The sequence below is a fragment of the Macadamia integrifolia genome, chromosome 4 (assembly GCF_013358625.1).
Source record: "Macadamia integrifolia cultivar HAES 741 chromosome 4, SCU_Mint_v3, whole genome shotgun sequence".
NCBI lineage: Eukaryota > Viridiplantae > Streptophyta > Magnoliopsida > Proteales > Proteaceae > Macadamia > Macadamia integrifolia.
This window is the reverse complement of record NC_056560.1, coordinates 31,129,735-31,143,672: the sequence shown is the minus strand read 5'-3', so window position 1 is coordinate 31,143,672 and position 13,938 is coordinate 31,129,735. Positions and strand designations below refer to the sequence as shown.

Below are 13,938 nucleotides of genomic sequence, written 5' to 3'. Positions count from 1 at the left end.
ACTCCTTGGCAAGGAGGACCTTATCTGTGATGTGTACGATGATTTGACCTAGTTCCGATCTATGGATCCAAGATTAGTGTTGTATTGCATTCAAAGGTTATTCACATTAATCTAAATAAATATACTCTTACAAGAAAGAACTTGATGATACTTTAGTTGGTTTTTTTTGTCAAACACCAACTCCCACACCGATCTCCCAAACCCCTGGTACTTGCTGTATTCTTGGTGGGGATACCTCACCGATCTCCAAGGTGGGTCCGGTACTTGTCATATTCTTGGGTCTCACTGAATTTCAGCTAAGTCACACCACTTGATGTTGTCCTAAAGATCATAGATGCCTCCCCGATGGTGCAACCACGACAAATGTGATTAGGTTTCCAAGATAAAACTATCATTAAATTCCTCAAGTAACAGTGCGCTCTCCTAGTGGCCTCTTTGAATTTTACAAAGTTGTTACCACAACAAACTGCTTGCTGCTTGGAATTGGTTTCACGATTCCAATCATATTACCATTGTGGTATATCCAGTTCCAAATTCCAATAGGCAATAGTTGAAAGCCGAGCAGAAGAGATAAACAAAATCCTTGGGCTACTTAAATCTCAAAACTTTGAACCTTTTACTTGGCCATTGAATCTTTTTTTATTACAAATTCTTGGAATAGATTATTTAGTCAAACACATTCTGAATAAAAAAAATAGAGAAAAATTGAGTTTCAAAATGCATTCTAGACCAATATCTATTTTAAGAATGTATTGGAAACAAACTTTGGCATTTTTTTGAAAACTTTATTTATTTTTACGGAAATGGCTCTTTTCTCTTCTAGTTTTGCTAGTAATAAAGCCAAATTCCAATTGTGGAAAGTAGTGAAAAATAGAATCATAGGGATGGAGAACCAGTAAAATTAGGAATCTAAAGAATCATTACCCAACCCTCCTAACAACCCTAAGTCCAACCATAGATGGTTTATAAAGGGTTCCAAGTTTACCAGACATAGAACAATTCAACGGAGATACCATCCATCCAAACATTCAGGAGACCTTGCTAGGCCATCTTGATAGCCATGTCAAACCATCCACATGACAAAAGAAAGATCACTATTGCTCATAATAACAGAAGCATCAACACCATGTAAAACCAACACCAATTTGATTACCAACTCTACTGTTCCAGTAAACACTAAAAACCAAAGCCAAAGTCACTAGTCTGAGTAACAGAACCAGAGAGCCAGATTAGGAAATAGGAATAGAACTTGCTGAGCCCACCGGCCGGTCAATTTAACAAAGGAAGACAAGATAATCAACCTCTAAGAGAGCTTATGAATTGTCTCCATGTCCACTGCTTGCTCTAGGGTCCCCTTCTCAACGTGATCCCACCATTTGAATAGAAAGTTGTCCACCACAAGCTGGAACCAGGGGGACAGCTTCAGCCCGTCCTCACCCGCATCTGCTTTCCGCAAAAGCTCTTGCAGCTCCTTACGATTAACATAACGCACAGCAGCAACTTCTTCAGGGTTGGGATTCACATTAACATCTCTTACAATGAAGAGAAGGTAGTCAACTGCAAATGAAACAACAGATCAAAGACCTATGGTCAAATTAATAAAAGCAGATGCATACTGTAGCCAAAATTAAGAGGATTTGTGATCAATCAAGTTAGTGTTATTACGTTCATGTTCTCCCCATTTGCCGTCTGATGGAGCTTTGTACAGTATCCGGCCAAGGGGGGTGAAGTCATCCACAGGTACATCAGAGGCATCAATGCCCAATTCGTCAAATAGTTTCCTTTGAGCAGCATTGCGTACTCCTGCTCAGGTGCCCAGCAATGAAACCAATTAGGACCCGTAAGCCGAGACAAAAGATATATCAGTGCAAGAGACATAAATACCGAGATGGTTTTCCTTGATCAGCTCCGACTCGCGATACAGAGGATGGCTACAACAGGTGTTTGTCCAAACTAAGGGAAATGTAACCTTTGTAGCAGAGCGTTGCTGACAAGAAAAAAATTATGAGAACAAGCTATTACCAGTATTAGTCAGTTTGTATCAAAGGAGTTTAAGCACCCATGATTTCATGATATTCGCTGAATAGATTAGAATTTTAGTTTAGGTGGCACTTCAGATAACAATAATAGGCAACTTTCATGTCTCATGGAGATGAAACATTGAGGTCGGGATCATTTATTATGATTGCAAGAGTTGGATGAAGAATAGGGGTCTGAATAATCACATCATGCTTATCGAAATAAATTGTTCAACTAAAAGCTGATCCAATTCTCTGCAGTTTGGATTCTGAAGACCCAAACAGATACTAGAATCAAGAACCATAAGAGAGCATAAAGCTGATATTGAAGAAAACCATATCCATGTATTGACAAAATTTTGGGCAAACATGTTTGAGAGTTCACTCCAGAAGATTAAATAATACATATTAGATCAGGTTTCTATATGGAGCAGTAGTTGAGTGGGACAGTGCTGATTTTTATATGGTACCACAGAACTGATCTTTCATAGGTGTTGACTAAACATTTATTTTTGTCAATGAACTAGCTAGAGAAAAAGAATCATTCCTCCCCCTGCACTCCCAAAAGAAAAAAAAACAAAAATGTTTACAAACTCTACACACCAAGTTGCCTATGACCATATTTATGTGCAAAATGTATGTAAATTTTGGTATCATGTGACAAGTATATTAAAATAGCATCACTGTTCACAAGTTCAAAATAAGAAAAGGATTGACAAAATGAGAAAAAATGATTAAATTGATAAGGTAAGGTTGCTCCATTGCAACCTAGTGGTTGTGGATTCAAGTTGGGAAACAGCCTCTCTGTGAAGTGGGGGTAAAGGCTGTGTACATTATGATCCTTCCTAGACCCTGGCCAGCAGTGGCCGAAGCCTCGTGCACTGGGTAAACGCTTTTTAACTATTTCAGAACATTAAAGATCATTTTTCAAATAAAGACCTGAAGCAACAATTCATGCTTGGAGTTGAACAAAAAGACACTGAATGCCCGATGGAGCAAATTCTCAGACTCAATCTTTTCCATTAAATGACCTGCACAATAACATTAGCAGTTAGACAATGACGACCCCAAGCAAATTTTCGCAACAAGAAATAAATCAATGTTATCCAAGCATAGCTGAGAAGTAAAGAGGGGGGGGGGGAGACAGAAATATTTTCAAAATTATGGCTACAGTTAAGCTTGTAGACCAAGTACACGGTACAATTTATAGCACCGAAAATTTGGAAATCTGATTGACATAAAAATGTTCTTGCAACCAATCATTAAGCAGCTGCTGCAAGATGTATAGTTTCATGGAAACTTGGACTTTAGAGGCCATAAAAGACACTTTAATAATTTGAACCTAATAAGTGATGAACTAGCTATATTACAATCTAGGAGATAAATTTCATGTCATCAGTTATGACATGAAATATGATTGCCTCATGAACATGAAAGTGAAATAACCCATCAAGAAATAGATGAATTATGCTATTTTGAGTATTTTTGTGGTCCTCTTTGTCGTAGTTCAGAGTGAAATTCTAGTAAAATCATGAAAAAGAAGCACAAGATTGATATTGTAACTGCAAATTTCTTTGAAACATTAATGCATAACTAAGATGTTTATACAATACCTAACAACTTGGCATATAGAAGTGTGCATAAAATTCAAGTTACTAGCTTTAAATGCAAGAATAATTAAAGAATAAGAATTTTCATAGACAGCTAACTGGGGTCGGCTACGTAGATCGAAGGAGGAATATATGATGTTTAATTTTAGCCACGCTAAGATGGATAATGAAATGGTGACAATCGAAGAGATAGAGATCCCACAGAGTGATTATTTTAGATACTTGGGTAAAAAATGAGTAAAGAAGGTGACATAGAGGATGACGTTTCCCAAAGAATTAAAGTGGGATGGATGAAGTGGAGAAACTCTTCTAGAGTAGTGTGACCAGCGTATACGTTTAAAGCTTAAGGGAAAATTCTATAGAACTGTGGTGCGACCAGCCATGATATATGGGGTAGAATGTTGAGCAGTTAAGAAATGTCATATAAAGAAGCTAAGTGTAGCTGAGATGAGGATGTTTAGATGGATGTGCAGCAAAACTAGGAAGGATAAAGTATAAATGAACATATTAGATGAGGATGCTTGAAAGTCGACTGAGGTGGTATGAACATGTTCAAAGGAAACCCGTGGATGCCTCAGTAAGGAAAAGTGACCTGATACAGATTGAAGGAGCTAAAAGAGCTAGCCAGCTAGGAGCAAGCCAAAATGACCATAGGCGAGGTGGTGAAGAATGACATGCACATTCTCGGTCTTGTCCCAAATATGACTTTGGATAGAGCCCATTGGAAGGCTAGGATCCACGTAGCCGACCCCATTTAGCTGAGGCTTGTTGGCTTGTTACTTCTTTCCTCTTACTCTCATCTCTCTTCAATCTATTTTCATTTTGTTTTTCCTTTTTATTTATTTACTTATCATTTATTTTTTATTACTATTATTATCTTCTCATGGATCAATGTAGCTGACCCCATTAAGTTGGGATAAGGCAAAAAAACCCCGGAGGGCGAGGGGTGAATTATTTAGCTGAGATTATCCTGACATGTTGGGATAAATCAATTAGCAAATAGATGAGGAAATCTTACAAATAGGGAGACTATCAAATGGAGTTTAAAAAGGGGGGGGTAAAATTATAAAAACCAGAAATCTGTTAAAGAAATAGGGAAACTATTAAATTAAATAATAAAAAAAATCTAAGTAAGATAAAAGGTCCATAATATGGTGCCTTTCCCTACGTTGCAGGCCCTAATAGATCAACAGACCTAAGGTTTCTTAAGGAAAAATACAGTCAAGACACTCAGACATAATCAAGACTCATGCAAAAGGATATGCTGTTCCTCTACCATGGCCAGCACCCCGAACTTAAACCATAAATTTCCACCAAAAAGATTATACTATCAGGTGAAACATCCAACCATAAAATCAAATGCTATAGTATACAAAGAAAGAAGCCTATCCCACTAAACCAGAAATGTTTGCTTAGGAAATAGTGAACCAATATGAATCCGAACACAACTAACCAGGTAACCATATCTTGGACAGTAAATTAAGTTATTAGCATCAATAGCAATTCACAATGAAATGAGGGGGAAGGGGGATGATTTATGTGATAAAATGCTCACTAGATTTTGTCTAACACAAAAAGTAAACACCATAAACTATCACTTACAATTATATTTTGAGTCATGTCCTACAACGTTATCATTCTCATCCACTAAAATGCATCTGCAGATAATCACAGCAACAAATATTAGCACCTGATGAGGTCCAATTATCCTGATAATAGAGAGTGCAAAAAGATACCACTTTAGTAATTTAAACAATCAAAAGACATAAAGGTAGTAAGATTTCAAATTCCAACCAGAAGTCTGTACTAAATACATAGATAATTCAATTTAAAATCAATACAATATTTTGGGGAAAAAAAAAACTGATACTAAATGACCAAACAGCTACTTCCATCGGATGGTTTGCAAACCTTATACAGGAAAATTGTAGTCATTTTCACACTCCTGCCATACTGTATTAGTTCCCTCATAGGAAATGCATTTTACTTGTAAAATTAATGAAATAACAAGTAGGCCATCTTATGAGGTATAGGAAGAAGCAGAGAAATCAAGCAAGGAATCAGATCAAGGTAAATTTTTTAATTATACCAAAAATTAAATATGCTACTATACCCCAACAACAACTCCGCCTTATCCCAACCGAAGATCATGCCTTCTAAATGCTTCCACACACTTGCATAATAATGGCAGGAAAATCAAATAACATACAATTTGAACGCAATACACAGAAATTGTAAATTCATTGTTTGTATTAACATAAGCTCCCTTTCCCAACATAAACATAACAGTCACCTTCCAAGCAAAGGATTGCCATACGGAATTCCTTCCAGTGCTGAAAAGCCAGGCCTTCAATGGAATCACACGCTTCCATGCAATAAGAAAGAACAGAACTATCCCATCTGTGCCCAAAACTCAAAAATCCCAAAAGATAATTCTCCTCAAATAACAACTTTTGTATATCTAAGAGGCAGATCCAAACAGGCCAGGAAGTATTCTAAGTGAACTACGCAAAGTGAAAAAAAAAAAAAAAAAGGTTGGTCAACAATAGCAAGCATTCAAATCTTCATTTACCAAGTATGAATAAGAAAAAAAAAATCAGAAATCAATTACTAAAAGAACTGGTTGTGGCCTTGTGGGAGACATAACAAACCAACACATACAGAGAGAAACAGAGGTAAGATCAATCCAGCTCATCTACAATCCAAGGACATACCCCCAACGCCAACCAACGGGGAAACCCAACAGACGATCTATCAAACAATAAAATCCGAGGAGTAAACGAAAATAAAACTGATCAATAGAAATAGAAATAAAAAAAAAAACCCAGTTGCCAAGGATCTGAAACCATCTAAGGAAAATCATGCAAATCAATCATCATTCAGACACCAAACAGAGAAAACCAAATCAGGGAGATGAACTAACTCATCCTCAAACATGAGGCGCCTCTGAACGGCATCCATGGCGGAATCAGAGACGTCACCCATCTTCGTCGAAGGAGCTGCTGAGGCGTTGGCAACAACAGATGCAGATGCAGAAGAGTAGAGACGAGCAATGAGATTGAGGCGAGAGAGAGGAAGGGGGTTTCTTATAAGAGAGGGGTTTGAGGAAGATGAGGAAAATTTTAATAACTGATTGCGGTTAACAAAATTTTGGATTGAAACGTTCGGAACTGCGACTGCTCCTCCAGCTCGGCTTGTCAGGCTCAGGCCTAGCAGAGAAGAGGTTACAGAACTCGACATAACTTCGCTGGCTTAAGCCTTGTCAAAATCCTCTAGGCCCGCAGATCTCTCTCCCCCTCTTTCCTACTCCAGAGTCTAGACAGCATACCACTCTCCTTTTATATACCGTCTTTAAGCAATACCATATCGATCTTCACAGCTTATTCTCTGATCTCTCTTGAATTTGTCTTTCTTGGAATTCTTATCTTCCTTATTTAGTCAGAGAAGAAAATGACAGTTTTCTAGCTTTGTCACCTTCACAATTTTTTTTTTTCACCAGGAAAAAAAACCTTCACAAAATTTTGCCTTTTTCTCGGTCCACTCAGAAGGAGAGATTTTTTCCTTTTTCCTATTTCTGTCTTTACCTTTTGGATTGTAATGGATTTGTGATCTATGGGGGATGGATTTTATTTAATTGAATGGTTTTAATGTTTTTCCTAATAAATAAATAAATAAATTTTGGGTTGCAATTCAATGGCTTATTCGCCATTACATAGTAAACTAGATCTACACAGGAATCAATAGGAACCCACAAGTGATCAACCGGCAGTAGTTACTCCATTGAGCATTGCAAACTGTTAGGCTAAGGCCCAAATATGCATGTGTTTGGATGAAACATTATAACCAAGATATGAATATATGTTTACTAGTTTTCAAGAATCATTTCTCCCCCCATATATCGGAGGTCCGAAATGCCTTTCATTGTTCTTGGGCACCCATTCAAATGCAAAAATGTGATATCAAATATCATTTAAGAGGTGAATATCTTCACATTCCCATGAATCATAATGATATTGATTTCTCTCTATGTGTTACTTGAATTACCATTTTTAGGGATTGGTTATCGTTCATAGTATGCAACGATTAAGAGTTCATTAGCAAATTGGTTTTGAACTAGTAATAATTGGATTTGTTGGATTCATTTTTTAATTCATTTCATGCTTAATAGATTATATAATTCATTATTTTGCTAGCGAATACAAGTAATTGATTCCGTTGACAATAAATTCGTTGAATTCTTGATGTTACATTGCTAAATTCAGAGATCAATAAAAATTTTGTGGAGTTATGTCACATATATGAACGCTAACATTACAAAATTTGACACAAAATTATTTGCTTAAATTGATTTCATTAATCATATTGGTGAGAATGTCAGATTTTAAGTTTATATTTTAATTCAGTTCATACTTAGTTCACATTTTATTATTTGCAAATTTGTTGGTGATCATGCAAATACGTAGATTAGATTGGAATCAAATTTTCTTGATTCATGGCATTGAATGTTTTAAGTTTTGTCACACCCCAATTCTAGGAGACCCAACTTACCATTAGGAATACCGACAGTGTGAGTAAGACACGTACCTGTCTTACAAACTACTATGATCGCTAATAGCAGTAGCTTAACATTTCACAATTTCACATCACAACCAACCAAAAGCAGCAGAATCAGAGTATAATAGCGAAATCATCAGATATAAATGGGAAAATTGTCTAATGATAAACATAATATCATTAACCAAGTTATTCTGTTTACAATTTTTCAAGACTTACATATATCATGTTTAAATAATAATATTCACACACATGTATCAACCTAATCAAAAATACACTGAACGCCTCATGGTACCGCTTATGCACAAAAGTCACAAGCACAGTCCTGACCATGCTCTTCCGCTTTCGGCATCCACCAATTGCTCATTCCGTACTTAGGTCCGGAGGAAAAAGAGTCACTAGCCACAAGCACGACCATACCTACATTATCATCTAAAAAGTGTGTATAAGTGAGGTGAGCTTTCCAACTCGCCTAGTGAGGAGTGGGGTCAAGCACATCCAAGCAAGACAATAGCAGTAATAATTTATGATGCATGATTATGAAAATTAAACACATAGTCCATAATGCTCGTGATGCAGTTCATATTTATTATCCACCTAACAATACAAACTAAGTCTAGTAAATGCTACTACGGTGCATTAGGCTGTATCCTTCATCTTGAAACTGCCATCGACTACGCAAGGATATAAACCCTAGCCGTGAATAGAAACCTACAGGTCCCCATATGAGTCCATGGGTCACCTAGCAAACCCCTGATAACCCCCTCCTAGCAGTCACGACACCAGTAACACATCGGTCACGCCGGACAGGTTCCCGCCTCTGACAACAATCACATCGTACCGTAAGTGTGGCATTCTGGAAAGGCACATCGAACATACCACAATGAGTTATCCAACATCTCAACCCCTGTTGGCAAGGACTCGTAGCATAGGGAGTAATACCTAACCATATATACGCTACATACCTTCATAGTGATACAATTAGTCTGAATTACACGATCCCGGCAAGACCTCGGCCACAAAGTGTAATCTATCTCCAAATACAGTCCCGAGTATACATTACCAATGAGACCTTGGCCACAAAGTGAAACTCGAGACTGTTTACCTAATCTAGCATACATATCACAGTTGAGTACGGACTATGCGACACCTGTACCAATCATCGGCCATGAAGCGTATCCAATTTCAAATGCAGCCCTGCATTACACGATACCAGCGAGACCTTGTCACAAGGTATAACCCACGACTACAACTAACTCTAATGCACATAATCAATGCATGAATGCATTATACACACGGCAATCATGACATCGATACTACCTTGGCCACGCCGAATTTCTTCTTACACACACAACCAAACACATGGCGATCACGGTACCAGTGCCACCTCGGCCACTCCAGATCCCATCATACATATAAATGAATAGTTCATATGAAATCCATAAGAACGTAACATATGATAATCACCATCATCATGTGAGTAATATAATAAATCATATTAAATCTACACATGTGAACAATTCTATAATAATTAAACAATCCAAAATAAAACAACCATCCCTCACCTTATTAATCTTTACTTTTGTTAAGGTTCAGATAAGGCCACCGATCAATCCACTCAATTTCGGTCTTAGGGCCCATGTGCGTCACTGTCCTAGACACAAGGACAATCGTACATCAGTACGTATTGAAAATATTGGGAGGGACCCACATGGATCACCCCCCAAAAGGGTACAGACAAAATCCATCAGTGACAGTAATGTCACCGAAAACACCCATCGAAAACATGAAATTTTCACCAAAAATATTAGTCCTGTTTTGGATGGAACTAACAGAGACCTCCTAAGGCTCAGTGGTCCACCGAAAATATGCCACCAAAAGCAAACCCAGTGGATCCGGTGGGCTATTTTTGGTGGTGGTTCAGGATAGTCCACCCATTTTGGGGTTTTTTGGCTTGGGCCCAATCGCCGGGATTTGTTCCATGGAATTTGTAGGGGATGTTTCTAGCATCATTCTAATCCAATAAAATCCCGATTCAACAGATCCATTTGGGAGATACGTCGATCGAACGATCGAAACCCTAGTTGGTCTTTTGGCAATACATGTTGCCGGAGCTCATCGAGCTTGGTTCGAGCTCGATAACAACACTGTGAGGGTAGAACACTCATTCTACGACCTTAACATGGTTTGTACACTAAGATTCCACCCATACATAAATTTTTCTAGGTCAAAATGAAGTGAGAGAATGGTGGAAGTGAGTGTACTTACCTCCGACAGTGATTCCAGCAACTTGGCGGCAGCCGGCACCAAGGTGAGTCTTCTCCTTCTTCTTCTTCCTTCTTCTCCTTTTTCTCTCCTTCCTTATGTTGGACACAATAGAAATGAGGAAATGAATTCCTCATTTCTAACTTATAAGTTAAAATGGACCTTAGGGTCTGTTTGGTTGGACCCTATTCGGACCAATCGGGTTATTATGACTTTCGGAGCTTGAGAACCCGTCCACTTAGGTTCAAATGCGTTCACCTCACGAGTAAAGTATGGGGGATGATTTGGGATCATCTGAAACTGTTTACGATGCCAGTGGTGGGACCCACGGGCATCGACACCATGATAGCAACCTGATATGTTCACCTGAAACAACCCACCAGAAACAGGCCCAGTGGATCCAGTGGCATATTTCTGATGGTCAAGACAGCAAGTCCCATGGCTGGTCTTGCATGGGTGGTTGCCCTCGGACATGATCGAGGCTTTTTGGCAACTTCGATACATGCCTGGACTTATGTGTGAGGATTCGGGTCACTTACCATCTAGGATCGGAATGTACGAATCCTCTCCAAATAGACTGGCACGCGATGCACGAACACTTGGGGTCATCTCTCCCCCTTTGGCAATGGACGGTCGTGAGCCAAAACCAGGCTGCGCTTCCGATCTTCGGTCTGAGACCTATCACAATAGTTCAATTTAGACTGAGTCAGGGCAAGGGTGTAACAAGTTTAGAGTTCAATTAACTATCCACTCAACACTGTCAGATCACTAAGGTTGACTTTGGTCCTTGCTCAACGGTTGGGCCTTATAATCAAGTTCATTTCTGCATTTGCATTTGAGTGTCAATCTCCATCCGACCTGAGAAGACCTTTGCATGCCTCTGCCCTGCCTTGGTGATGCAGAGCTACAAATCGAAAAAAGAAAAATGAATCTCTATACTTACTTTAAGAATGGAACCATTAGTTTGATCAACAGTCTATGTGGGGAACACAAGATTCAGGAAATTTTGACATAATTAATCGTCACGCCCAAAAATATGTTTTACTAGCACACGCAAAATATCTGCAACAAATGTATGTGTTTTTTTTAACTTAAGTTCATTCATACTTTCCAAGGGAACAATGGAGATTACATCCTTAATTAGAACTACTAGTTTCACATAAATATGATAGGTTCATCTAATCTATGATAACTATAGGCAATGAAACAATAACTTCTGCTTGTTAAATCAATAATTAGTTAAAGTAAAACTCTTTTTTTTGTGTGTGCAAGTAAATTTCTTTTTTATTTTTTTATTAAGGCATGGAAAACCTGTTCCTTAGAAAAACTAAAAGTTCTCAATACGTTTATGATCACTTAAATGTGGAAATCAAAGTGAAAATACATTGTGCAAACACACAGGAATATCATTTTCTGTCTTAGTAATACATTCAAAATGTCTCTAATTGAAGGCATTAGCATTTGATAATGATTGTAATAAGCTAGCACAATTCATAGAAATAATTAAAAGATGTACCCAGTGCACGAGGCTCCTGCCATAGTGGGGTCTGGGGATGGTCATTTGTACGTAACCTTACACCTACTTCACAGAGAGGTTGTTTGGTTACCATTGGTCTAGAACAATAATCTTATATCAATTCATTAAGCTTCTTGATGCAATACTCGAACAATGCAAAAGACAGTTGCATGAAGTGTTAAGAGCTCATTTAAGTTTTTCTGTAGGTTAGAGATAAGATAGAAACAAAAAATTAATGAGGAGTATAAAAATGACCAAGTCTATCTTTAATATAGGAAACTGGTATATAAGTCGCTTTTTGTTTAAATTGCTTCCACTCTTATATTCTTATGGACTTTATTCATAATGAATGACAACCCCTCAAGTGTTTGCTAAAATTTTCTATTTCTTTAGTAGAAGTTTACTAAAAGTTTCATTGAGAAAAGAAAATTTCATAGAAAGTTCATTAGAATTCCCATATGATGAAAAATATAAACATTTTAAAACATCTATGTGATTGCAAATGACCTAGCTATTGTGTTCAAATCAATAGTAATGCTAGAATCATATAATTTTAACTTCTTTAGATATCAAAACTATTTTGTGTAAGCCCTAAGAAAGACTTTCTTTTTTTGATAGAAAAAAAGACAATTTTTTTGGGCGTGTTGAAAAGAACAGGATGAGGGTGTGTGGATTCTTTGATGTGCATCATCATTACTTTCACTGGCATCCATTGTTGGGATGGAAGAAGATGAATCAAGGACAAGATATGAAGGGTGAGAGATGAATGACAACCCCTCAAGTGTTTGCTAAAATTTTCTATTTTTTTAGTTGAAGTTTACTAAAATTTTCATTGAGAAAAGAAAATTTCATAGAAAGTTCATTAGAATTCCCATATGATGAAAAATATAAACATTTTAAAACATCTATTTGATTGCAAATGACCTAGCTATTGTGTTCAAATCAATAGTAATCTAGATCATATAATTTTAACTTCTTTAGATATCAAAACTATTTTGTGTAAGCCCTAAGAAAAACTTTCTTTTTTTGATAGAAAAAAAAGACAATTTTTTTGGGCGTGTTGAAAAGAACAGGATGAGGGTGTGTGGATTCTTTGATGTGCATCATCATTACTTTCACTGGCATCCGTTGTTGGGATGGAAGAAGATGAATCAAGGATAAGATATGAAGGGTGAGAGATGAATGACAACCCCTCAAGTGTTTGCTAAAATTTTCTATTTTTTTAGTAGAAGTTTACTAAAATTTTCATTAAGAAAAGAAAATTTCATAGAAAGTTCATTAGAATTCCCATAGGATGAAAAATATAAACATTTTAAAACATCTATTTGATTGCAAATGACCTAGCTATTGTGTTCAAATCAGTAGTAATGCTAGAATTATATAATTTTAACTTCTTTAGATATCAAAACTATTTGTGTAAGCCCTAAGAAAGACTTTCTTTTTTCGATGGAAAAAAAGACAATTTTTTTGGGGGTGTTGAAAAGAACAGGATGAGGGTGTGTGGATTCTTTGATGTGGATCATCATTACTTTCATTGGCATCCATTGTTGGGATGGAAGAAGATGAATCAAGGACAAGATATGAAGGATGAGAGAGGTTGATAGAGTATTTTTTATTTAGAAAGGAGAAAAAACTGTATTTTATTTGTTTCATTTGGAAAAGAAATTCACCATCTTAATATTTTAGTTACCCACGCCATTAGTGTGAGGTATCTTTAATGTCACAATAATGATAATGTGAAAAATGATATCATCCATGTGAAAGCCATTAAGAGATAGAGAAAAAAAAAAAATAAAAGAAAATAAAAAAACACATGAGAGGTCAATGATACACATGTGCGAAACATTTTCCATTGTTTTATAATAATAATAATAATAATAATAATAATAATAATAATAATAATAATAGTAGTAGTGTTCCTCACAGATAATTACGAGTCTGCCATTCTCTCTCTCTCTCTCTCTCTCTCTCTCTC

At 36.9% G+C, this 13,938-nt stretch overlaps 1 protein-coding gene across 1 annotated transcript; it reads right to left on the bottom strand.

The window, feature by feature from the left end:
- Positions 1 to 1,129: 1,129 nt before the first annotated feature.
- LOC122077095 (isopentenyl-diphosphate Delta-isomerase I) lies at positions 1,130 to 6,979 on the bottom strand. The gene is made up of 6 exons (XM_042642888.1): positions 6,552 to 6,979; positions 5,231 to 5,286; positions 2,958 to 3,049; positions 1,885 to 1,987; positions 1,666 to 1,803; positions 1,130 to 1,557 (listed from the first exon to the last, which is right to left on the bottom strand). The coding sequence occupies exons 1-6, from the start codon at positions 6,866 to 6,868 to the stop codon at positions 1,304 to 1,306; spliced, it is 960 nt and encodes a 319-aa protein (XP_042498822.1). The 5' UTR covers positions 6,869 to 6,979; the 3' UTR covers positions 1,130 to 1,303.
- Positions 6,980 to 13,938: the final 6,959 nt, after the last annotated feature.

Coding starts and splice junctions, on each gene's coding strand:
- LOC122077095 (XM_042642888.1), bottom strand. CDS start 6,868: ATGTCGAGTTCTGTAACCTCTTCTCTGCTAGGCCTGAGCCTGACAAGC. Junction 3,050..5,230: donor ACATGACTCAAAATATAATT/GTAAGTGATAGT, acceptor GTTATTGTGCAG/GTCATTTAATGGAAAAGATT. Junction 1,804..1,884: donor GATCAAGGAAAACCATCTCG/GTATTTATGTCT, acceptor GCACCTGAGCAG/GAGTACGCAATGCTGCTCAA.